We start from the raw sequence: 20,794 nt of genomic DNA on the forward strand, positions 1-20,794 counted from the left end.
GCGTTGATTCCGTCGCATCCCGCTTCTACAGAAACCGGCCGGAATTGCCCCCAAACCCACCCAAAGTGCCCCAAACACAGCCAAAACCAGCTTGAATTGCCCCCAAAGAGCAAAAACCAACCCACATTGACCCCGAACTGCCCCCGTGTTCAAAATGTCCCTAAAAGCAGCCAGAAAGGCCCCAAACCCACCCCAAGCACCCCCTAACCTACCCAAATTGCCCTCAAAAAGCCTGAAATACCCCAAATTGCCCTCAAAAAGCCTGAAAGTGTCCCATAATAGCCGAAAACAGACTGGAATGCCCCGAAACTGCACAAAACCCCACCCAAATTGCCCCAAATCAGCTCAAATGACTCCAAAAGTTGCCTTAATTGTCCTAAGACAGCCCCCAAATAGCCCCAAATTCCCCAAAGCAGCTCCAAATATCCCCAAACTGCTGGAATTACCTCCTATTTTGCACAAACAGCCCAAATTGGCCCAAACTCAGCTCCAAACCTTCCAGAAAAGCCCCCAAACCACCTTGTAATGCCCCCAAACTCCCCAAATTACCCCCAAACCACCAGATCCCAAAGGGCAAACATCCATGCCCTGCTCCTAAGCCTAAGGAGCCAGGACAGAAAGCTGGTGCTGGGAATCACCTACACACGGTGAGCTCTGGAATGGTGCCACCACCGTGGTAATCCACCCTGGCTTTGCCACCTACACCTCATGCTGTGAACACCCCATGGCAGCACCCTGGGGACACCCCCAGCACTACAACAGCCCCGTGGCCCCTCAAGACCCCAGGAAGAGGCAGGCATGGGTCCAAGCAGGTTTACTGGGGTTCCCCCACGGGGTCCCTAAAGGTTGCTGAATGGGACACCCTCGGGGGCCTTCTTCTCCATGGCTGCCTGAGCTGCAGTGACCACATCCTGGCTCTGCAGCATTCCCATGTTCCAGGTGGCCTGCGGATGGGATGGAGACAGGAGGGGGCACCCTTGGGAGTGGGACACCCTTGGGAATGGTGACAGGATGCCCTTGGGGACAGGAATGGGATGCCAATGGCAAGGGGGACAGGGACAGGACACGCTTGGGAACAGGACACCTTTAGGAATGGCATGCCAATGGGGACAGGACACCCTCAGGCATGGGGACAATGGGGACAGGAGACCCGTGGAGATGAAGATGGGACGTGGGATGGCAACAGCACTGAGCTGGGGCTGTTGTGGTTGCCTGGGGCTGACGCCAACCCATGGAGGGGTGACCCATCCCCACAGGGGTAACCCATCCTCCTCACCATGTAGCGCAGGCTCTCGGGCACAGAGTGGTCCCGGGCGTAGAGCAGGTTCTCTTTGGTGCCCTGCACAGCCACGGGGCTACGGGCAGCGATGGCCTCGGCCACTGCTATGGCCGCCTGCACCACAGAGCCCTTGTCCGGGAACACGCGGCTGCACGGGGGGGGGACATCGGGACATGGAGGACACTGAGGGGCACCCAGGGGACACCCAGGGGCCAGCCTGGGGCTGCAGTACCTCACCAGCCCACAGCTCTGCGCCTCGGGGGCCATCATCTTGCGGGCGGTGAAGGCCAGTTCGTTGACCAGGCTTGTTGGGAAGGAAAAGGGCTTGTGAGGTGACGGGGGGGAACCCTTCTCTTGGTGTCCCCACGTCCCCCCACTTTGGTGTCCCCACAACTCACCTCTGGCTGCCCACAATCTTGGGGAGACGCTGCAGGGTGCCCACGTCGGCTGCCAACCCAATGTCCACCTCCTGCAGGGATGGAGATGGGAGGGGCCATGTGAAGGGACACAGAAGGGGCCACAGGGGCATCTGAGGGGTCTTGGGGACACCCAAGGAAACACCAAGAGACCCGATGGGCCTATTGTCCACCACTGGGGCCCCACAAACCCACCTTCACCTGGAACCAGGCATCCTGGCTGCAGTACCGGATGTCACAGGCACAGATGAGGTCGACTCCTGGCACGAAGCAGCCCATGAGTCGGTGTCACAGAGGGATCCCATTGTCCCCCCATCCCACCCCAACTGACCTGCACCGACGCAGGCGCCGTGCACAGCCACGATCACCGGCTTGGGGCACTGTGGGACACACATGGGTGACAGGGGGACACCCCCAGATCCATCCAACCATCATCCAGCCACCATCCCTCCCTCCTTGCCACCTTTTCCAGCACAGAGAAGCTCTCCTGGAAGGCGCAGATTTTCCTCCGCAGGTTCCAGGCCTTCCTGGCCGGGTCATCACCCTCCACCATCAGGAGCTCACTGCCCATCTCCACCAGGTCAATCCCTGTTGGGGACACAGGCTCACCCCCAGGAGCTGGGAACAGATACCCCACAGCTCCCCCCAAGGGGGAAGACGCCGCCAAACGCCCCCTAGATGAGGTCAGGGAACCCTCAACCCCCCCTGATCACAGGCCACTATCAAGCCCCCCCCCCCCCCCCCCCCCCCCCAAAGAGAGCCAAAGGCCTCACCAGCAGTGAAAACCTTCCCTGCCCCGGAGATAACCACAGCGCGGCAGGAGGAGTCCTGGCCGATGGCATGGAAGCATTCCACCATCTCCCTATGGGAATGGGACCATGGTGGGAATGGCACCGGGCCCCCCCCACAGCTCCCAGCCCCCCCAGGCCCCGCGAGCACCTCCAGAAGGCACCGTTCATGGCGTTCCTCTTGTCGGGGCGGTGGAGCTGCACATGCAGGACATGCTCCCGCTCCAACCTCACCTGCAGCGTCTCGAACCCGCGGCGCAGCCGCTCCTGGGCCCCCGCCTCGGTCGCCATGAGCCGGTGTGGCCCTCGCAGCCCCCCCAGCGCTGCACAGGCCCGAATCAGCGCCAGCACTGGGGAGAGCCTGGGGGGTACCGGGGAGGGACCAGGACCCACGGGTAAAGGACTGGGCAAAGTCTCAAACCTGCTAGAAAAGCACTGGGAGACCCTGTGAGATGAACTGGAATCCACTGGAACAGGCCTGGGGCAGCGAGGCCTAGTTAATCATCATCCCAGCATGGGCAATGGTCAAGGCAATGGGGGGGGGGAGGGGGGGGAAATTGAAGGGTTAGGAGGTCTGGGGGAAGCCATAAGGGGGTCTGGGGAGCCTAACGGGGTCCTGGGAGGCCTGGGGGGGGTCTAGAGGGGTTGGGGGACCCTGGGGGGGGTATAGGGGCAGGTTACAGAAGGGTTGGGTGGTATGGGGGCTAAAGGAGGGCCTGGAGGGGTCACAGGAGGGTTGGGGAATGCACTCTGGTGTCAAGGTCAGTGTGAAGGTCACGGGGGGTCACACGAGGCCGGAGGTGTCCCATGGGGTGAGTTGGGGGGGTCATTTAAGGTCAGGCCTCCGACTCACGCGCACCCCGCAGCAGGCGCAGTCCCACCGCCGCCATCAGTCCTCCAACGGGGCCGGAGCAGCGAGACGGGAGGGAGAAGCGCCGGCCGTTTCTGGTCACGTGACGGCAAGCATCCCCTCCTTCTCATTAGCGAGACCGATGTGTTCTATTACTGCCCCCTACCGACGCATCTGGAGACCTCCAAGCCCACACTCTGCATAGCCACCCCAAAACGCACCTTGAATTGCCCAAAATGCCCCCAAATCACCGTAGAAATGGGGGGTAGGGGGGCGACCCCCGCCTCCCGCCCCGAGGCACAGGTTGTTTTCCAAACGAGTTTATTGAAGGGGAATGGGGAGCACACAAACAGCCTTAAAAATGGGGGGGAAGAGGTCGGGGGGCGGAAAAAGGGAAGATCAGCCTTAAAAAAACAAGGGGGGGAAGGGGGGGGGAAGAGACCCCCCCGAGGGGATGGGGGGGTCCTGGGGGTGTTGCAGGCACCCCCCGTTGTTGACGTCCTAGTTAGGAGGCATGCTGGGCGGTGGAGAAGCAGAGCTTGAGCGTGTAGGGGTACGGCCCATCTGTGTGGGGGAGAGAACAGGGGGTTAATGGGGATTGGGGGGAAGGGAGGGGGTTTGAGGTGTATTTGGGGGGGGCTGGGGGGCACTCACTGGGGTTCTTCATCTGGAAGTGGTTGAGGAAGCCGAGGGTCTCGAGGGCGTCGCTCTTGGAGTCCCACTCCAGCAGCCCTGAGGAGCTGCGCTCGCCTGGAAAAGAGGGGGGGCCTAGGTCAGTGACCCCACCATGGCCTGCAGCTCCCCGGGCTGCCCCCCTGCCCCCCCATACTCACTCTTCCCCGAGAAGACCTTGACTGAGGAGGGGCGCTTCACACCCAGCTCATCACAGATCTGGGGAGGGAGAAGAGGAGAAAGGTGAGGAGGAAGAACAAGGGAGGAGGAGAGGGGAAAAGGGGAGAGAAGGGAAAGGAAATGAAGAAAAACAGGGAAGGGAAAAGAAGGAAAGGAAGACAATGAAGAGGAATACAAGAAGGAGAACAAGAACCAAGACAGGAGGAAAAGAGAAGGACAAGGAAGGGAAGAAAAAGAATGGAAGAATAGAGGACAGGGAAGAGAACAAACTGAAGGAAGGACAGGAGCAAAAGAACAAGGAAGAGGAGCAAAAGAAACTGCAGAAGAAAAGGAAGAGGAGGAAGAAAGGGAAGAAGAGAGGAGGAAAAGAGAAGGCCAAGAAGCAAGAAGAAGGATGAGGAAGAGATGAAAAACAGAGAATGAAGAACTCCTGCAAAGGCAGAAGGAAGAGAAGAAAGAGGAAGAAGAGGAAAAGGAGACCCCACCTCATAGAAGTTGTCCTCGGTGACCTCGAGGGGTGCATTGAAGAAGTGCAGGACGTTGCTGGGGTGCTGGATGCGGTTCTTGGCCGCCTGCTCTGGGGTGGAGAAGCGGTTGTTGCGGGAGCCACTGAAGTCCTTGTAGCTGCAGGAGCCGTCCTCCAGCCCGTAGGACTGCCCAGGCATGATGGCCTGCTGCTTGGAGACACTGCCAGGGGTGGGAGGGGGCACGGGGAGGTCAGCATGGCACTGGGGGGGGTACCACAAGCCACCCACCCCAACCAACACCTACCATACGTTGAGCTTCTGCCCAAACATGAAGTTGTTGTTGAGGTGGGTAATGGCCCTGTCCACGGCGTAGCCATCGGCCATCTCCACCATGGCTGCTCCTGGCTTGCTCTTCATGAACTTCACCTGCAAAGGGATGGGGCGCATCAGAAACACCCCCTCGAGACCCCAAACCCCCCGTGGGAGACCCCCAAAACCTCCAAGGCCCCCCCCACTGACCTTCTCAACGTTGCCGTAGAGGCAGAAGATGTTGAACACGCGGTCGCAATTCATCTTGGACTGGTCCAAGCCATAGACCATGAGGACGGGGCTGTCGGCGTGGGGCCCATACTCCGGTGGCGGGGGTGGGGGTGGGGGGTGCCCATACTGGGGACCATAGCGGCTGGGTCCTCGCCGGTGCCCCCCAACTGGAGGGCCCATCCTTCTGCCTTCATAGTGGGGCGGTGGGGGCCCGTAGCCTTCATCGTGGTAGTGCCCATGGTAGCCACCGTGGGGTCCTCCTGCACAGGGAGGAGGTTGGAAATCCCCAGCCCCACCTCTACGGCTCCTCCTTCACAGGGAGGACGTTGGAGCACCCTTGACACCACCTCTGTGGGGTCACCCTGCAAAAGTAGGTTTGAGCCCCTACACGTACCATATTCCGCAGGGTGATCCCCAAGGAGTGGGGGCTGCCGTTGGCGCTTGTTGGGGTTTCCTCCTTGGTCTCCTGTGGGGAGAAGAAGAGGTTATGGGGGGATCTGAGGATGACGGTGGGCCCCAGCACCGCTCCCAAAGGTGCTGCGGACCCCCCCTCCAGCCATCAACAGCCCCAGGGTGGCTTTTGCGGATCCCCCCCATCTCCAACCAGTGGGGATGGAGAGTGAGGGGGGCCCATACTGGGAGCTGCCCCCCTCCCCAACACCACCATCACCCCCCCGAGGAGCTGTTCCCATCTCCCCCCCTCCCCCAAACTGCCCTATGGAAGTGGGGGTCCAGCGAGGCCCCATTGGGATACTGCTCATTAATAGACAATTAAGGTACAGAAAGGAGAATAAAGGACATGAATTACTGCTAATTAAGTCATTAAAGTGGCAAAAACACCTCCCGACCCCCCCGAAACAAGGGGGGGTTCAGGCAGCAAAGCAACAGCAGAACCAGCTTCAAGGAGCCAGCACGGCCCAAGGCATCGACCACGACCACGGCACCGATCCAGTTGCTCTTCTTGTTCCCTTCCCGCTTCCGTAGAGGTTTATTCCCAGTTGGATACAAAGCTTGGGGAAAGGGGGGGGTTGGGGAGCTACTTACAGCATAGAGGGGGGGGGGTTACAATAGTACAAGGTCCAGTTTTGGCACATGGAATGATCTCGCTGTCTTTCTCTTACCCTTGGACGCTTCAAGAGTTAGGACAGTTGGGAAAGATGGGCGTCCCACCAAACAAACACTGCGACCCTGCATCACATGGTTTCAGAGTCACAAACACAGGTCCAAAGGCACCAAACCCGCCACAATTCCACTTTAAAAAAGAGAAAAAAACACTCTTTTTTCTTAGCAAAAAAACGTTAAGTCTCGCTGCTGGTTTGTTTGCTCCTCAGGAGGTACCAAAGGAGGCCACAAAGGGGTGGTGAGAAGTGTGTCCCTCCATTCCTGCCACTGTGTGGTGCGTCGGGCTCTGTGGAGCTCTGTCCCGTGTGCGTGTCTCCTCTGAGCATGGACAATGTGTCTCGGCTCGAGCCAGACCCAGCTCCAGCCTCCTACGGGCTTGTGTGTGATGTTTTTGGGTTGAGTTTTGCCTTAAGCTGGGATTTGGGTTGGGGCTAGTTTTGGTGTTCTCCGCTTGGCGCTGATGTGGTGGCACTTGGCTGCAGGAGAGTCCTTGGATGGTGGTTGTGTCCTTGCAATGAGCTCATGGTGCTGCTTGGGGTGGTTTTTTTTTTGCTGGCTGCTGCGTGTTTCCTCCACTTTGGTTTTGTTCCTACACTTGTGTGGTGTGAGCAGGAGGAGGAGGAAGGTGGAGGAAGGAATGTGCGGAAGAAGGTGACGCCCGCTCGGGTTTTCCGCTGGTGTACGTGCAAAAGGACTGCTCGGAGCTGGGAAAGGCCACGTTATGGCATCCCACCACCCAGCCCAAGAGCCCCCCCCCAGCTCCACACACCCTACACAACACGAAGAAGGAGGGGAAGCTGCCCCTCATGACCCTCCTTCAAGCACTCTTCCAAAAGCGGTCGGCGAATCCCAATCCCACCATCCTGAACATCCCACCCCAAGTCCCCAACCCACCCCAGTCCCCCCGTCAAAGGCACCCGACGCTCACACCCCAGCTTCAGAACACAAACAGGGGTTCTTCGCCTTCCCATCACCCCCCAAAAAGCACTGACCCAACGTGGAGGCCACCAACAGCCAACCCAGCATGGAGGCATCAACTCCAAAGGGGACTATCCAGGGGCATGGGGGTCTTTTCCCACCCCTTCCATAAGATCAAGGGAGCTGGTGTCTCCCTTCTGATTCTACAGGGGCTGGGAATGCCCATAGTGAAGGCAAGAACATTCCCAACTCACCCCATAACTCCACTTTAGGTAATTCCAGTTGGGAACATGAAGCCCACAAAGACTCGGGGAGTAGGGCAGACACAAGGAAGCAAAAGCACTTCCCACCCGCATCCCCCCCAGCCTCACAAAACCCCTTCAACCCCACATATTGGCAGTGCAGATGCAACCCCCTCCTGACGTCCATCACCAAGGAACGCACAGAACGAACCCAGAAGACACAGAAACACCTCCCCACAGCCGCCGCCGCGCAGTTTTCCACCTCCATTCACCCCCTCCCCGGCGAGCCCGGGGCCAGCTCCGGATGTAGGGATGGGCCATGAGGTGTGGTGGGTTGTGGTGCCCGAGTGTAGGTGCACAAGGGGCTTCACTGGCCATTACCTTGTCCGCTGAGGTTGGGGTTGGTGTAGTCCCAGGTGTCTTGGTCATTCTTGAACACGTTGAGGCGCGTGGGCTGCAGGAGATGGAGGAAGTGGGGATGAAGCAGTGTCCGGGGGGTGCTGTCCCCCCCTCAACGGGTACAGTGTCCCCCCACGTGGGTGCTTGTCATCGGGGGGTCAGCTCTTACCTTGGCATACTCGATTTTCAGGGTACAACACCCCGAGTAGATGTCGGCGCCGTTGAGGGACGCTTTGGCGCGTTGGGCGCTCTGCACCGAGTCAAACGTGGAGGGGAGGGTTAAGGAGGTTTGTGGCCACCAAAGAGGGTTTCAGGTTTCGTTATCTGGGATCTCTGACTGCTCTCAGAGCCAGAGCCAAAGCAACCCCCAGCAGGTAAAGGCAGCCCCGAGGCAGCTCCAGAGCCCCTGGAGCACGGAAGGATATTCCACCATGGCCTGGACACCGTTTTTCCTGAAGATAACAATTCTCTGCACAGGACCACAGGGGTTACAGATGGTGTAGAGCACGTCCTGGGAGGGGGGACAGGGGAGGAGGTGTGAGGAACCCGGGTGAGGCACCATGGGAGCCCCTCCAAAGCAGGAGAGAGCATGGAACGGTTTGGGTTGGAAGGCGTTGAAAATCATCTAGATCCAACCCACCAGGTTGCTCCAAGCCCCGTCCAACCTGGCCTTGAACCAAACCTTCTCCATTCAACCCATCCCAGTGTCCCCCCACCCTCAGAGGGAAGAACTTCCTCCCAGTATCCCATCCAACTCCTTCCCCTTCCAGCTGGAAGCTGTTTCTCCTCATCCTCTCCATCCCTTGTCCCGAGCCCCTCTCCAGGTTTCCTGCAGCCTTTTTAGGCACTGAAGCTGCTCTAAGGTCTCTCCTTAAGGAGCCTTCTCTTCTCCAGGCTGACCCAGCCCTGCTGCTCCAGCTCCTGACCATCACCATGGCCCCACTCCACCAGCTCCACATCTGCCTTTGTGTTGGTACCCCCAAGGCCCTCCAAGGCATCACCCACCGTCGTGATGGAGTAGATGGGGTTGAGGATGGTGAAGAGCAGCACATTGTTGACGCCCCGAGAATCATCCGTGTCTCCGGGGCGGGAGATCTTCTGGCTGGTGGAGTAGTTGACAAAGGCTGGGTGCCCAGCAATGTAGATCTGGTTGTCGGCAGCGTAGTTGACAGCGTTGCAAGCGCCGAGAATGTCCTCGAACTCCACCAGGGCTTGTCTCTTCTTGGGCATCACCACCACGTAGCTGGGACAGGGAGCACAACCATTGGATCCCCACCACCACCATCACCACCAAACACAGCACTGGCGGCGGCTCCTCACCTGATGGGCCCGAACTCCTGTAGGGCCTCCACCAGATCAGCCTCCACGACGCCGTCGATCAGGCCCCTGATGTGCACCACCGGGGACGCCGGGGTCTTGTGGGGGTCATCGTAGTTCTCCTGCTAGGAACCGAGGCACTGGCTCAGCAGAACCCAGCGGCACGGCCCGAAGGGAGGAGCCAGACCCTCTCTGCGCCCACCACCGCGGCCTCAGCTCCCGGCTGGGTGCATCACACGGGCCGGTTTGGACCCTGAGGTGACCTCAGGGCACATCTTGTCCCTCCCGGCCCCGTTCCCCCCCCCCTCCCCGCCCCCATTTTTCACCCCTTGAACCCCATTCTACTTCTCCTCGCCCCGTTTTTCACCTCCTCGTCCCCGTTTTACCTCCTCCCCGCCCCATTCTACCCCTCCTGGCCCCGTTTAACAACATCCCCCCCACCCCGTTCTACGCTCCTGACCCCGTTAACCCCACCCCCCACCCCCCCGTTCTACGCTCCTGGCCCTGTTTTACAGCCCCCCTCGGTCTCCTTCTACTCCCCAGACACCGTTTTACCTCCCAGGGCCGCTTTACCCCTCCCAAGCGCCCCCCGCCGCCTCTCACCGCTCCAGCGGCGCCGGGCCCTCCGCCAGCCCCCCCCGGCCCGCCAGGCCCGTGCGGCGGCGGCTCCGCGTTCTCGGTCTTCTGGCGCTTGGGAGCTCGGCCGCCATCGCCGTAGTAGCGGCCGGAGCCGCCGCCGCCGCCCGCCGCCATCTTCCCCATGTCGGCACCGCGGCCGCTGCCCTCAGCGCTCTGCGGGCCCCGCCACCGCCGCCGCGACATGGCGCCTCTGTCCGCCGCGCCGCCTCCGCCACGCCCCTATTGGCCCGCCCCACCGCCAGTCAAGGCGGGACTCTCATCCCATTGGCTCTGCTCCGCTGCCGACCCCGCTCTCCGCCGCCATTGGGCTCGTCGACCGGACGAGCCCGCGCTGATTCGCCCGCGTGTCTGCCAGGCAACTGCACTGCCGCAATCTATTGGCTGGAAGGGGCTCCTGTCCGCCCGCCCACCGAGCTGATTGGGTATAGGCGCTGCCTGTCCATGCGGCGCCCCACCCGTCGCCCCACCCGTCTTCAAAGAGCAACAATCAGGCTCCGCCCCCGCCCGACGCCTCTTCCAGGCTATTGGTCAGAGCCAACGCAAATCAACTCCCTTGGCTCTGATTGGCTCCTTTTATGCCCCTTTCAACCCCTTCAGCCTCTCCCCTCGCCCATTGGCCAACTCACCTGCCTATCAACTCTCTCTCCTGCCACTCCAGGCTTTAATTGGCCTCCTCTCTCAGCTTTCACTTCGGATTGGCAGATGCATGTTGGCGCTGGCCCCGCCTACCGCACTCAACTAGGGTAGTCGCCCCCCCAAAACGGTTACAGATACCCGAAAACGGGTACGGACACCCCTAAAACGGGTACAGACACCCCAAAACCGGGTACGGACACTCCAAAATGGGTACGGACACCCCAAAATGGGTACGCACACCCCAAAACCGGGTACGGACACCCCTAAAACGGGTACAGACACCCCAAAACCGGGTACAGACACCCCAAAATGGGTATGGACACCCCAAAACCGGGTACGAACACTCCAAAATGAGTACAGACACCCCAACACCGGGTATGAACACCCCCAGACATAGCCAAAATGTAAGAATAAGGTTTTATTGCACAAAAACCGGGAAAAGGAACAACACCCCCCCCCCGGTTCCCATCCGAATGGACCCTTCCATCGCAGTCACCCCCATGCACTGGGACACCCCCACACACACACTGGGGGGGCCCAAACCCCCCATTCACTCCCCCAGACTCCCAAAAAGGCAACAGCCAATGCTGAGAAGCCCCCATTTAATGCCACAGCCCCACTGGGTCAATGGGGGGGGGTCTCAGTGCCCCCCCCCGATGGTGGGGGGGGGTCCTGGCTGCCCCCCACAGCCTTGCCTTTGCCCCCCTGGATGGCTTTGGCATCGATGGCAGCATGCTCCTTCCTCACCAGCTCCTCCAGCTCCTTCTGTGGGGGAAAGACACAGCGAGTGAATGGGGGTGCAGAGGTGGGGGGCTCCCCAAATTAATGAAGGGGGGTCCCGCAGATCGCTATGGGGGGGTAAGTACCTTCCATCCCAGCAGCTCTGCCAGTTCCAGGCACCCCTTGTCGCACTCTCCCAGCCAAGCCACGTCCCTGTGGGGGGGGTGAAGGCAAAGGGGAATCCCCAAAACATGCTGGGGTGGGGGGACAACCCCCCCACGAACCTCCCAAGCCCCCCTTACCTATAAGCCTTGTCTGAATCAAAGTCCATGCCGCAGCCAAAGCCCATGAGGGACATAAGAGGGTCACTCTGGTGGGGGACACCACATAAAATGGGGGGTACACAATAGTTCTTGCTTCCCCAGAGTCCCCCAAACCCTATCTACACCCCCCACACCCCAATTTTAGCCCCCCCCCCCCCCCCCAATTTCTCACCTGCCCGGTCTTTTCCTTGTTGATGAGGAGCCGGGGGGTGTTGGTGGGGACCCTGTGGTGGGGACAAGAAATAGTTATGGGGAGGCTCGAGGGGGTTGAAAGGGGTTGGAGGAGGTTAAAGGAGATCTGGGGGGGTCTGAGAGCATTAATGGTGGGGTTTGGAGGGTCTGGGGGTCCCCAACCTGCTGACGAGGGAGGCAAAGGGCTGGACCTGCAGTGAGGTGCCCATGATGATGAGCAGATCGACCTGCTGGAAGTCCTGGGGGGGAAAAGGGGGTGTCAGAAAGGGAGGGGGGGCACTGGGGTGTGTCCCCCTCAAATCCTAATCCAGGTCATGGGGAGGGGGGGCTCCAGGACCACCCAAATTCACCGACTGCAGGAGGGTGAAGAAGCGCGAGGGGAGGCTCTCTCCGAAGAACACAATGTCTGTGGGGGGGGGGGAGACAGGAGGTCAGCAGAGGTTTGGGGGGCCCTAAGGACTGGGGGGGAGTATCAGGGTTGGGGGATCCCCCCCAGCTCACCGGGTTTCACCAGGCCCTGGCACTGCTCACATTTGGGCACCAGCGAGGAGAAGATGCGCTCTGCAAGAGGTGGGGGCATGGGGGGCCATGGGGGGATGTGGAGGGCATGGAGGGACATGAGGGGACACGAGAGCTCCAGGGGCACATAGAGGGGTCAGAGGAATATGGGGGCACACAGGAGGAGCACAGAAGAACTTGGGCGGGTCAAGGGAGGACCCAAAGGTACATGTGAGGGGGGGGTGTTCCAGCTCTTAGTAGGATCCATTCCTATGTCCACCCCCCATCCAGACCCAGCCCCACGTCCCCCCATGACCCCCCTCTCACATCCCCCCATGCCACCCCCCATCGCACCCCTCATCCAGGGCAGCCCGTACTGGCGCCGGCAGCCCGGGCGCAGGCAGTGGGAGGTGAAGAAGGAGCCGTGAGCCTCCACGAGCCGCTCGGGCTCCAGCCCTGCCACCCGCTCCAGTGTGTCGATGTTCTGGGGAGGGCACAGCAGGAAAAGGGGGGGGGTCAGGGTACCCCGAGGGCCCGCCTCGGCACCCCTCAGTCCCATTGGGAACCACACTGGGCCGTCCCACCTGTGTGTAGCAGCGCAGCAGCAGCCCCTTGTCCTGCAGCAGGCGCATGAAGTAATGGCACAGCGTGGGCTGAGAGGAAGGGCAAGGAGGGTCAGGGGGGGCCCAAAGGTTTGGGGGGCCCTGGAGAAGGGGAACCCTGAGGCACAAGGCAGAGATTACCTTGAATTGCCCAGGGTAGAGCTCCCGCGCCAGAGCAAAGAAAGGCTCAGGGTGCTCCTAAGGGGGAGAAGAGGCAGCGTTGGTGGGGCCCCAAGGGGAGGGGGCAGCGTTGGTGGGGCCCCGAGGGCCCCCACACACACCTGAGAGGGGGCGCTAGGCAGGGGGTTACCTTGAAGAAGCTGATCTCGAAGATGGCCTCGGGGTAGGGGAGGTCGTAGCTCTGCAGGTTCGAGTAAAGGCCGGTGCCAGGCGAGCGGAAGTCGGGGATCCCAGCGGCTGCGGGGGGGGGTTGTGTCAGGGACCCCTCCTCCATGCTGGGACCCCCCCAAAGCCGCCCCCTGCAGCGCACTCACACGTGGAGATCCCGGCGCCCACCATGCACACCACGTTCTTGCCTGGGGGGAGGAAATGGGGGCAGATAAAGGGGACCACGGCGCTGGTGACCCTGCCATGGACCCCAACAGACCTTGGCCCCACGGGGACCCCCAACCCCCCGAGACCCCTTTAAACCCCCCCAAAATCCCTCCCGCGACCCATTCAGACGCCCCCAACACCCCCCCCCGTACATCTCTCGCTCTGCAGGAAGCGGCTCACTCCCTCCAGCGTCAGCTCCTCCAGCACCTTCTCGGGCTTCTCCCCGCCCAGCCCCAGCGTCCGGGACAGGAGGCTCCGCAGCAGCTCCACTGCGGGAGCGGGTCCGGGTCAGGCCCCGGGACCCCACCCCCGGTGTGCGGGGAGCGGGACCCCCCCGGCCCCCCCACCACTCACTATCAGAGTCCCCCGAAGCGCCCAGCTCGGGGTCGGAGCCCTGCGGGACAGCGCAGGGGGGCTCAGCGGACACCGGCGGCGGGGAGGGCCCTGCGAGGGCCGCAGCGGGAACCGACCCGGACCCTACCGGTGACTCCGCGTCCCGCTCAGCCTCGTCCCCAAGGACCCGCCGCTGGCGCTGCCCCCCCCCGGTACCGTCCGCTTCCGCCATAGGGAGCGGCAGCGCTCCCCGCCACTCCTCCCGGCGTGCACCGCGCGGGCAGCGCTGATTGGCTGAGAGCTGCGCTATCTTCCTTGCAGCCACTCCTCCCGGCGTGCACCGCGCGGGCAGCGCTGATTGGCTGAGAGCTGCGCTATCTTCCTTGCAGCCACTCCTCCCGGCGTGCACCGCGCGGGCAGCGCTGATTGGCTGAGAGCTGCGCTATCTTCCTTGCAGCCACTCCTCCCGGCGTGCACCGCGCGGGCAGCGCTGATTGGCTGAGAGCTCCGCCATTGTCCTTAGAGCCACGCCTCCGCTGATTGGCCGGGACCACCGGAAGTGCTGCGCGAACTACGGGTCACGGCAGGGCCCGTCGGGGGATTCCCGGCGCCGGCGGCGGCTGCTCGATGGCGGCTCCCGCCTGACGCGGCCCGGCCCGGCCCCGATGGCGGCCGCGGAGGCGCCACCGCCCCCGGGCGATGTGAAGCGGGCGGAGGCCGAGGAGTGGTGCGACAGCGGCCTGGGCTCGCTGGGCGAGGGGGCGCTGGGGCCGCTGCCCGCCAGCCCCGGGCCCGACGAGACCGCGGAGGCCGCGCCCCCCAGCGCGGAGCCCGGTGCTTGGCTCCGGCACGTCCTGGGCTTCCTCACGGAGGACGGAGACACGTGAGTGCGGGAGGGACTCTGGAACACCCACGCCGGGTCCCTCGCACGCACCCGGGGCTTAACGGGGACCCCCCCATCGTGTCCCGCCCCCAGGGCGCTGCACTTGGCCGTTATCCACGAGCACGAGGCGTTCCTGGACTCCATCCTGCAGCACACGGCGGGCACGGAGTACCTGGACCTGCAGAACGACCTGGGGCAGGTGCGGGGGGGATGGAGAGAAGGGGTCGTACCAGGGCGGGTTTCCCCCCGTTGCGGCCCTTCCTGACAGGGTCTCTGTGCCTGCAGACCGCGCTGCACCTCGCTGTCATCCTGGGCCTGGAGAGCTTCGTGCGGAAGCTGCGTGCGGCCGGCGCGGGGCTGGGGACGCAGGAGCGGGGGGGGCACACTGCGCTGCACCTCGCCTGCCGCGAGGGGCACCCGGCCTGTGCCCGCCTCCTGCTCAGCGGGCACCACCCCTGCACCGAGCCCGAGGCGAGGGCTCAGCTTGACAGCGTCAACTACGACGGTGCGGGATGGGGCTGGGATGAGGTCGGGATGGGGTCTGGAGTGGGGCTACCCGCAGTGACAGCATCCCCCGGACCCCGTCCCTGTGCAGGTTACACCCCACTGCACATCGCAGTGCTGCGCAAGGATGTGGAGATGGTGGAGCTGCTGCTGAGCGCCGGCGCCGACCTCAACAAACCGGTGAGAGCCAGAGCGAGGGGGGGGGGGCAAAGCCCTGGGGATCCTTTAACCCCCCCCAACCTCTGCTTGTGCCCCCCCCCCCCAAAGGAGCCCAGCTGTGGCCGGAGCCCTCTGCACTTGGCGGTGGAAGCACAGAGCCCAGAGGTGGCTGAGGTCCTGCTCCGTGCCGGAGCTGACCCCGGCGCCCGCATGTACGTGGGGTACACAGCACTGTACAGCGCCCGGCACCGGCCCGACCCCCGCCTGGCCCCCCTGCTGCGGCGCTTTGGGGCGCAGGACCCCTCCAGCGACGAGGATGGGGACAGCAGCGATGTGAGTGCCCCAAAACACCGAGTTTCCACCCCAAAACGCCTCTCTCCCTCATCCCAAATGATTCTTTCCCCAAAATAATGCCTATTTTAGCCTCCAACCCCCCTCTTTCCCCCTCCCAAGTCCTGGGGGGGTGCTGAGCTCTGGGTGTCATTCCCCCCTCAAGGAGGAAGATGAAGATGAGGAGAAAGAGGAATACGACGACATCGTCATCAACAGTGGTCTCTGCATGGACTGAGCCCCCCCCAAGTCTCCCCCTATTTATCTGGGGGCTCCTGCTCTGGCTGCCTGGACTTTAGGGGAGCTCCCCCCCAAAAAAGGACCCCTGCAATATTCCCCCCCTCCCCCCCCCCCCGGTGGTAGCAATAGAGAATTTATATGAATTGTACAATAAAAAGAACCTTCGGCCTCTTCATAGCCCCCCCTTCTTCCTCCTCCCCACATCAGCTGGGGGGGTCCCAACCCCTGGGACTCCCCCCCCCCCAAATCCACCCTCACTTCACCAGGGTGATGCCACAACCACACGGGTGTAGATCCATGTTCTCTGCACGTGCACATTCAAACACATGTGGGAAGCACGGAGGAGCCCATGTGCTCCATGAGCTTTATTCCAGGGGATCCTGTGTATCCCATGTCTGGTGTCCTCAGGACATGGCCCCATCCTCAAAGTCTCTCCTCCTTGTCTCTACACCCAGGGTGTGTCCCCCCCAATTGTTGGGGGCCACTGAGGGGTCTGCCCCACACTTTGGGGGCTCCTCAGGGTCCCCCCCCAGGCTGGTTGGGGCCAATGTAGTGCAGGCGTGGCGCTGGGGGCCGGGGGATCACATCCAGCCCCACCAGGGGCTGCAGGGCCGGGGGCACTCGCACACGGCCGTCCTGGGGGTACAGCACAGGGTGAACCCCTCCCGCACCCCAAAACTGGGGGAGGGCGCCCCAACCCCCCCCCAGCTATCACCCACCGGTAGCTGGTTGCACTCCAAGAGGGCGATGAGCATGCGGGACACGGCGCAGGCTGTGCCATTCACCTATGGGGGGGCAGGGGGAGTTATGGGGGGGGCAGAAAGGGATTGGGGGGACCCCAGCAGCCCCCCCAGTACCCACCGTGTGTGCATGGCGCAGCTGCCCGGCCCCATCGCTGTACATGATGTTGAGGCGCCGGCTCTGGTAATCGGTGCAGTTAGAAGCACTGGAGATCTAAAGAGGAAGCATAAGAATCTGGGGACCCCCCCAATAAAGGGGGAGTCTCCCAGGTTTTGAGGTGCCCCCCCCACCATGTTCTCACCTCCCCATATTTGCCCCGTCCTGGCATCCAGGCCTCAATGTCGAACTTGCGGTAGGCAGGGAGCCCCAGCTCCTCCGTGGGCATGTCCAGGACGCTGTAGGGAGCAATGACAGAACATGCAGGGGTGCAGGGATATAGGAGGGTTTGGGGGTGCTCTGGGGGCTCCCCCATTTTGCCCTCACCGGTAATGGAGGCCCAGCTCAGAGAAGATCTCCTTCTGCATTGCCAGGAACTCGGCCAGCAGCGCCCCACTCTCAGCCCCACTCTCGACTGCTGTCACCCCAAACATCTCCACCTATGGGTGGACAAAGGGACCCCAAAACTAATGGGACCCCCCCACCGTCACCCCAACACCAGCCCCCGGGGGGTCAGGCCTTCCCCTCCCAGTCTGCCCAGTACCTTGGTGAACTGGTGCACCCGGTACAGCCCCCACGGCTCCCGCCCCGTGTCTGTCTCAGCGCGGTAGCAAGTGCTGGAGCAGACAACCCTGTGTGGGGAAAGGGGGACCCGGTTGGAGGGGTTCCCAAAGGCCCCCCCTTAGGGAAGGGGGGCTCTAAAGCTCCTCCTATGAGGAATGGGAATCCCCAGAGTCCCCCATGTTAGCACAGAGAGGGGATCCCCCAAACCTAATGGGTAAATCCTGCAGCCGCACCGCATGGTCCATGAAGTACCCTGGAGCAGAGCGATGGGATCAGTGGGGTCCCCCCGACCCCCCCATTAAACCCAGGGACCCTCAGCTACCCCCACTGCTCACCAGCGATGCCAACCTCGGCTGTCCCAGCCAGGCTCAGGTCCTCAAAGCGTGCAGGGTCAATACTGTACACGGGTGAGGGGCTGAGGTGCAGCTGCATCCCACAACCCTCCTACAATGGGAAGCATGGAGGGGTTTGGCGGGGGGGGGGGCTGGGGGGTGACCCACATGGGGAGGGAATAAACACGGGGGATATGGGGGGTACAGGAGTGCACTCACAAAGACAGCGCCGCGCAGCAGGTCCGGGACTGTCATGGGGAGGAAGCCCTGGGGGGGGGTGGTGGTGGTGGTGAAATAAGGGGTGTGCAGGGACCCCAAAGCCTGGAGGCCCCCCCCCCAAAGCCTTGTGGGGACCCCAACCCCCTCGTGTGCCCCCTCCTGACCTTGCTGAGCAGCTTGGCCATGGCGAAGCGAACCAGGGCGTGCTCCAGCAGCGCCGCGGCCCCACACAGGTAATAGGAGCGATGGCCAGAGACGTGCGAGAGGCGCCTATGGGACATGCACACGCATGTGTCATGTGTGTCACACGTGTGTCACACGTGTGTCACATGTATCAGTGCTCACCGCTGCCGGATGATGTCCAGCCCCTCGCCCAGCTCCAAGTGCCCCTTCGGCTTGAAGTCAAACACTGGTGGACAAGGGAAGGGGAGAAGCCTTCATCACCCCATAGACCCTCCTGTGCTCCTCATTACAGCCTTCCCCACCCCAGTCCTCCTCCTCTTCAACCGCCCCCCTTACCTGGCTTCTCCCCCACCACCTCCAGCACTCGGGCCTGACTCTCGTCCCCAATGGGCTGTTTCAGAGAGGTACAGAGGGTGTCGGGGGCGGGGATGACACCACAATAGAGTGTCTCCCCCCCCTCTCCGCACTCACCACCTCGGGGTGGGTGTTGTTGGGGAGCTGTAGGGCTCTCAGGTAGAAGCTCTCATCCAGGGAGGCCTCCTGGGCCAGAAGCTCCTGCAGCTCCAGCCGGATCTGGCGCCCACGGGCCCGGAGCACTCCATAGGCAGGAAGCTGAGGGGGACATGGCACTGGGGGGTAAATAGGGGTTTAAACCCCCTCCCCAACCTGCCTGCACCCCCCAGCTGGGATCAGGGACCCCCCCTCTGCTGTGTCCTACCGCCTCCACTGTCTGCTTGTCATGGGCTGCCTGTGGAGAGAAAGGAAAAAGGTGAAATACGGGTGTGGGGAGTCCCCAGGGGGTGCTATTTGGCACTATAGGGTGCTGTGGCATGGATATGGGGTGCAATGGGGTGGATATGGAGTGCTGTGGAGCACTATGGTGTGGATGTGGAGTACTATGGGGTGCTGTGGGGCACTATGGGGTGGATATGGAGCTGATGTGGAGTACCATGGGGCACTGTGGGGTGCCTGAAGAGCACTACAGGGTGGATGTGGAGCACTGTGGGCTGCTGTGGGGCACTGCAGGGCAGATGTGCAGCACTATGGGGTGCTGTGGGCCACACTGTGGGGCACTATGGGTGCTGTGGGGCATGCTGTGGAGCACTATCGGGTGCTGTGGGGTACTATGGCTGCTGTGGGGCACATTGTGGGGCACTATGGGTTGCTGTGGGGCACGTTGTGGGGCACTACGGGGTGCTGTGGGGCACGCTGCAGGGCACTGTGGAGTGCTGTGGGGCACTATGGGGTGCTGCGGCGCACGCTGTCTCTCACCATCAGGGCCCGCACCCCTCGGGCCACTTGTCCCTTCTCATCCTCCAGCCGGGCGATGGCGGCGCGAACGTCCCGCAGCCGAGTCCACGTCTGTACCTGTGGGCGGAGCCTGCGGTAACCACACCCCTATCCCTTGAGCCCCGCCCTCTCTCCGGCCAGACCACGCCCCCTCCCCGAGGCTCCGCCCCTTCCCTCCCTCCCTCCCCGCCCCGCTCACGATCTCGCGCAGGTCGCGGCCCCGCAGCGGGCCCTGCCGCCGCTCCAGCTCCCGCTCGCTCAGCGCCGACACCTCCAGCTGCGGCCGCGCGCTCCGGCCCTCGCGGACGTGCTCGTACAGGCGGCTCCGCACCGCGCCCGGCTCCCCGGGACCACCGCCTCCCCCCCCCACACCGCGCCACCCCCGCGCCGCCGCCCGGCGAGCTGCAGCCAGCGCCCTGGGCGCCGCCATCTTGGGTGTCTGGCTTGCGTCATTTGCCGGAAAAGGCGGGGCAAAGCATGGTCACGCCCCCCCAACACATGCCCCCAGCGCGCCACCTACCGGGCCTGGACACCCCCCCCCGCCCCCAAGCGCCCTTCCCAGTCCCCCCCCCCCCGGACCCCCCATTGCCCCGCATTACTCTCCATGCCCCTCCCGGTGCCCTCGGTCCCCTTCCCACGTCGTCCGTCCCCCCTCATCGCCCCAGGCCCTCTCAGCACCAGTCCACATCCACACAACAGCCTTTAATGGAGGCGCTCTCCCTCCGTCCCCGGGGGGCCACCTCCTGGGCATAGCAGGCTTCATCCCTGTCCCCTTCCTTCCCTTCTCACTTCTTCTTCTGGACATGGGCACAGTCGTACTTGCCCCGCACGACGGTGAGCTTCACGCCGGGCAGGTCCTGCGTGCGGCCGCCCTGCACCAGCACGACGTGGTGCTCCTGCAGGTTGTGGCCCTCGCCGGGGACGAAGCACACCGCCTCCTTGCCGTTGCTCAGCCGCACCCGGACGCATTTGCGGTTCGCCGAGTTGGGTTTCTTGGGCTTTCGGATCAGGTTCTTGATCACCACCCCCTTGATCTGCGGCCGCCCGAACGTGGCGCCCAGCTTCGGAGGAGGCGGCCTGGGCCGACCTTGCCGGTGCATCTGGTTCAGCGTGGCCATACCGGCGGCGGGCTGCAGGCCCCCGGGAGCGACTGCGGAGGAGAGCGGGGCTCAGACGTTGCGGGACCCCCGGTGAGGGGACGGGGAGGCGGGATACGCACCGCAACCGCGGAGCGAGGCCGCGGCCCTCAGCAGAGCGCGGAGCGGCATCCTTCGGGCGGGCACAGGGGAGCGGCGGGGTCTGTGGGGGGAAAGAGGGAGGTGAGCGCTGCCCCGGGGCAGCCCCGCAGCGGGGATCGGCGGCGGAGCCGCCCTCACCTCACAGCGCCGCCATCTCACAGCGCCCCTTCAGCAGCATCCTCTCCGCGCTCTGATTGGCCAGCACCAACGCCAATCTCTCGCTTTCCTCTCTGTGATTGGCTGCTCGTCCTTTAACGCCCGCCTTCA

General features: G+C 62.9%; 6 protein-coding genes across 9 annotated transcripts; 1 reads left to right on the forward strand and 5 right to left on the reverse strand.

The window, feature by feature from the left end:
- Positions 1 to 799: 799 nt before the first annotated feature.
- On the reverse strand, positions 800 to 3,477 carry ECH1 (enoyl-CoA hydratase 1). 2 transcript variants are annotated; one of them, XM_062638382.1, is made up of 10 exons: positions 3,343 to 3,477; positions 2,635 to 2,806; positions 2,469 to 2,557; positions 2,159 to 2,283; positions 2,027 to 2,075; positions 1,891 to 1,955; positions 1,678 to 1,748; positions 1,512 to 1,583; positions 1,277 to 1,427; positions 800 to 944 (listed from the first exon to the last, which is right to left on the reverse strand). In XM_062638382.1, exons 1-10 carry the CDS (start codon positions 3,371 to 3,373, stop codon positions 840 to 842), a joined length of 930 nt encoding a protein of 309 aa, XP_062494366.1. In that variant the 5' UTR covers positions 3,374 to 3,477; the 3' UTR covers positions 800 to 839. The 2 variants fall into 2 exon arrangements, with proteins under 2 accessions (XP_062494366.1, XP_062494365.1); XM_062638381.1 differs by having other exon boundaries at positions 3,337 to 3,423.
- A 160-nt stretch (positions 3,478 to 3,637) lies between these two features.
- HNRNPL (heterogeneous nuclear ribonucleoprotein L) lies at positions 3,638 to 10,043 on the reverse strand. Its single transcript, XM_062638380.1, has 13 exons — positions 9,794 to 10,043; positions 9,194 to 9,312; positions 8,879 to 9,116; positions 8,299 to 8,384; positions 8,043 to 8,139; positions 7,856 to 7,928; positions 5,587 to 5,658; positions 5,172 to 5,452; positions 4,957 to 5,078; positions 4,671 to 4,872; positions 4,167 to 4,224; positions 3,988 to 4,083; positions 3,638 to 3,897 (listed from the first exon to the last, which is right to left on the reverse strand). Exons 1-13 carry the CDS (start codon positions 10,010 to 10,012, stop codon positions 3,839 to 3,841), a joined length of 1,722 nt encoding a protein of 573 aa, XP_062494364.1. The 5' UTR covers positions 10,013 to 10,043; the 3' UTR covers positions 3,638 to 3,838.
- Positions 10,044 to 11,050: 1,007 nt separating this feature from the next.
- Positions 11,051 to 13,970, reverse strand: SIRT2 (sirtuin 2). Of its 2 annotated transcripts, XM_062638383.1 has the most exons (15): positions 13,837 to 13,966; positions 13,710 to 13,749; positions 13,508 to 13,624; positions 13,295 to 13,336; positions 13,111 to 13,217; positions 12,942 to 12,998; positions 12,783 to 12,851; positions 12,553 to 12,682; positions 12,202 to 12,261; positions 12,051 to 12,106; positions 11,863 to 11,939; positions 11,681 to 11,732; positions 11,488 to 11,555; positions 11,332 to 11,398; positions 11,051 to 11,230 (listed from the first exon to the last, which is right to left on the reverse strand). In XM_062638383.1, exons 1-15 carry the CDS (start codon positions 13,918 to 13,920, stop codon positions 11,090 to 11,092), a joined length of 1,167 nt encoding a protein of 388 aa, XP_062494367.1. In that variant the 5' UTR covers positions 13,921 to 13,966; the 3' UTR covers positions 11,051 to 11,089. The 2 variants fall into 2 exon arrangements, with proteins under 2 accessions (XP_062494367.1, XP_062494368.1); XM_062638384.1 differs by lacking the exon at positions 12,202 to 12,261 and having other exon boundaries at positions 13,837 to 13,970.
- Positions 13,971 to 14,229: 259 nt separating this feature from the next.
- Positions 14,230 to 15,979, forward strand: NFKBIB (NFKB inhibitor beta). The gene is made up of 6 exons (XM_062638385.1): positions 14,230 to 14,571; positions 14,665 to 14,770; positions 14,857 to 15,076; positions 15,167 to 15,255; positions 15,343 to 15,567; positions 15,731 to 15,979. Exons 1-6 carry the CDS (start codon positions 14,354 to 14,356, stop codon positions 15,800 to 15,802), a joined length of 930 nt encoding a protein of 309 aa, XP_062494369.1. The 5' UTR covers positions 14,230 to 14,353; the 3' UTR covers positions 15,803 to 15,979.
- Positions 15,980 to 16,259: 280 nt separating this feature from the next.
- SARS2 (seryl-tRNA synthetase 2, mitochondrial) lies at positions 16,260 to 19,764 on the reverse strand. Of its 2 annotated transcripts, XM_062638389.1 has the most exons (16): positions 19,489 to 19,764; positions 19,272 to 19,367; positions 18,718 to 18,747; positions 18,471 to 18,611; positions 18,336 to 18,390; positions 18,162 to 18,225; positions 17,981 to 18,086; positions 17,817 to 17,864; positions 17,601 to 17,709; positions 17,473 to 17,518; positions 17,246 to 17,333; positions 17,029 to 17,141; positions 16,847 to 16,940; positions 16,666 to 16,758; positions 16,524 to 16,589; positions 16,260 to 16,440 (listed from the first exon to the last, which is right to left on the reverse strand). In XM_062638389.1, exons 1-16 carry the CDS (start codon positions 19,717 to 19,719, stop codon positions 16,321 to 16,323), a joined length of 1,500 nt encoding a protein of 499 aa, XP_062494373.1. In that variant the 5' UTR covers positions 19,720 to 19,764; the 3' UTR covers positions 16,260 to 16,320. The 2 variants fall into 2 exon arrangements, with proteins under 2 accessions (XP_062494373.1, XP_062494374.1); XM_062638390.1 differs by lacking the exon at positions 18,718 to 18,747.
- Positions 19,765 to 19,978: 214 nt separating this feature from the next.
- Positions 19,979 to 20,675, reverse strand: MRPS12 (mitochondrial ribosomal protein S12). The gene is made up of 2 exons (XM_062638391.1): positions 20,509 to 20,675; positions 19,979 to 20,439 (listed from the first exon to the last, which is right to left on the reverse strand). Exons 1-2 carry the CDS (start codon positions 20,555 to 20,557, stop codon positions 20,075 to 20,077), a joined length of 414 nt encoding a protein of 137 aa, XP_062494375.1. The 5' UTR covers positions 20,558 to 20,675; the 3' UTR covers positions 19,979 to 20,074.
- Positions 20,676 to 20,794: the final 119 nt, after the last annotated feature.

This window comes from Pezoporus occidentalis, unplaced genomic scaffold (genome assembly GCF_034315485.1).
Source record: "Pezoporus occidentalis ecotype Australia unplaced genomic scaffold, CSIRO_AGI_Poc_V1 ctg565, whole genome shotgun sequence".
Taxonomy (NCBI): Eukaryota; Metazoa; Chordata; class Aves; order Psittaciformes; family Psittacidae; genus Pezoporus; species Pezoporus occidentalis.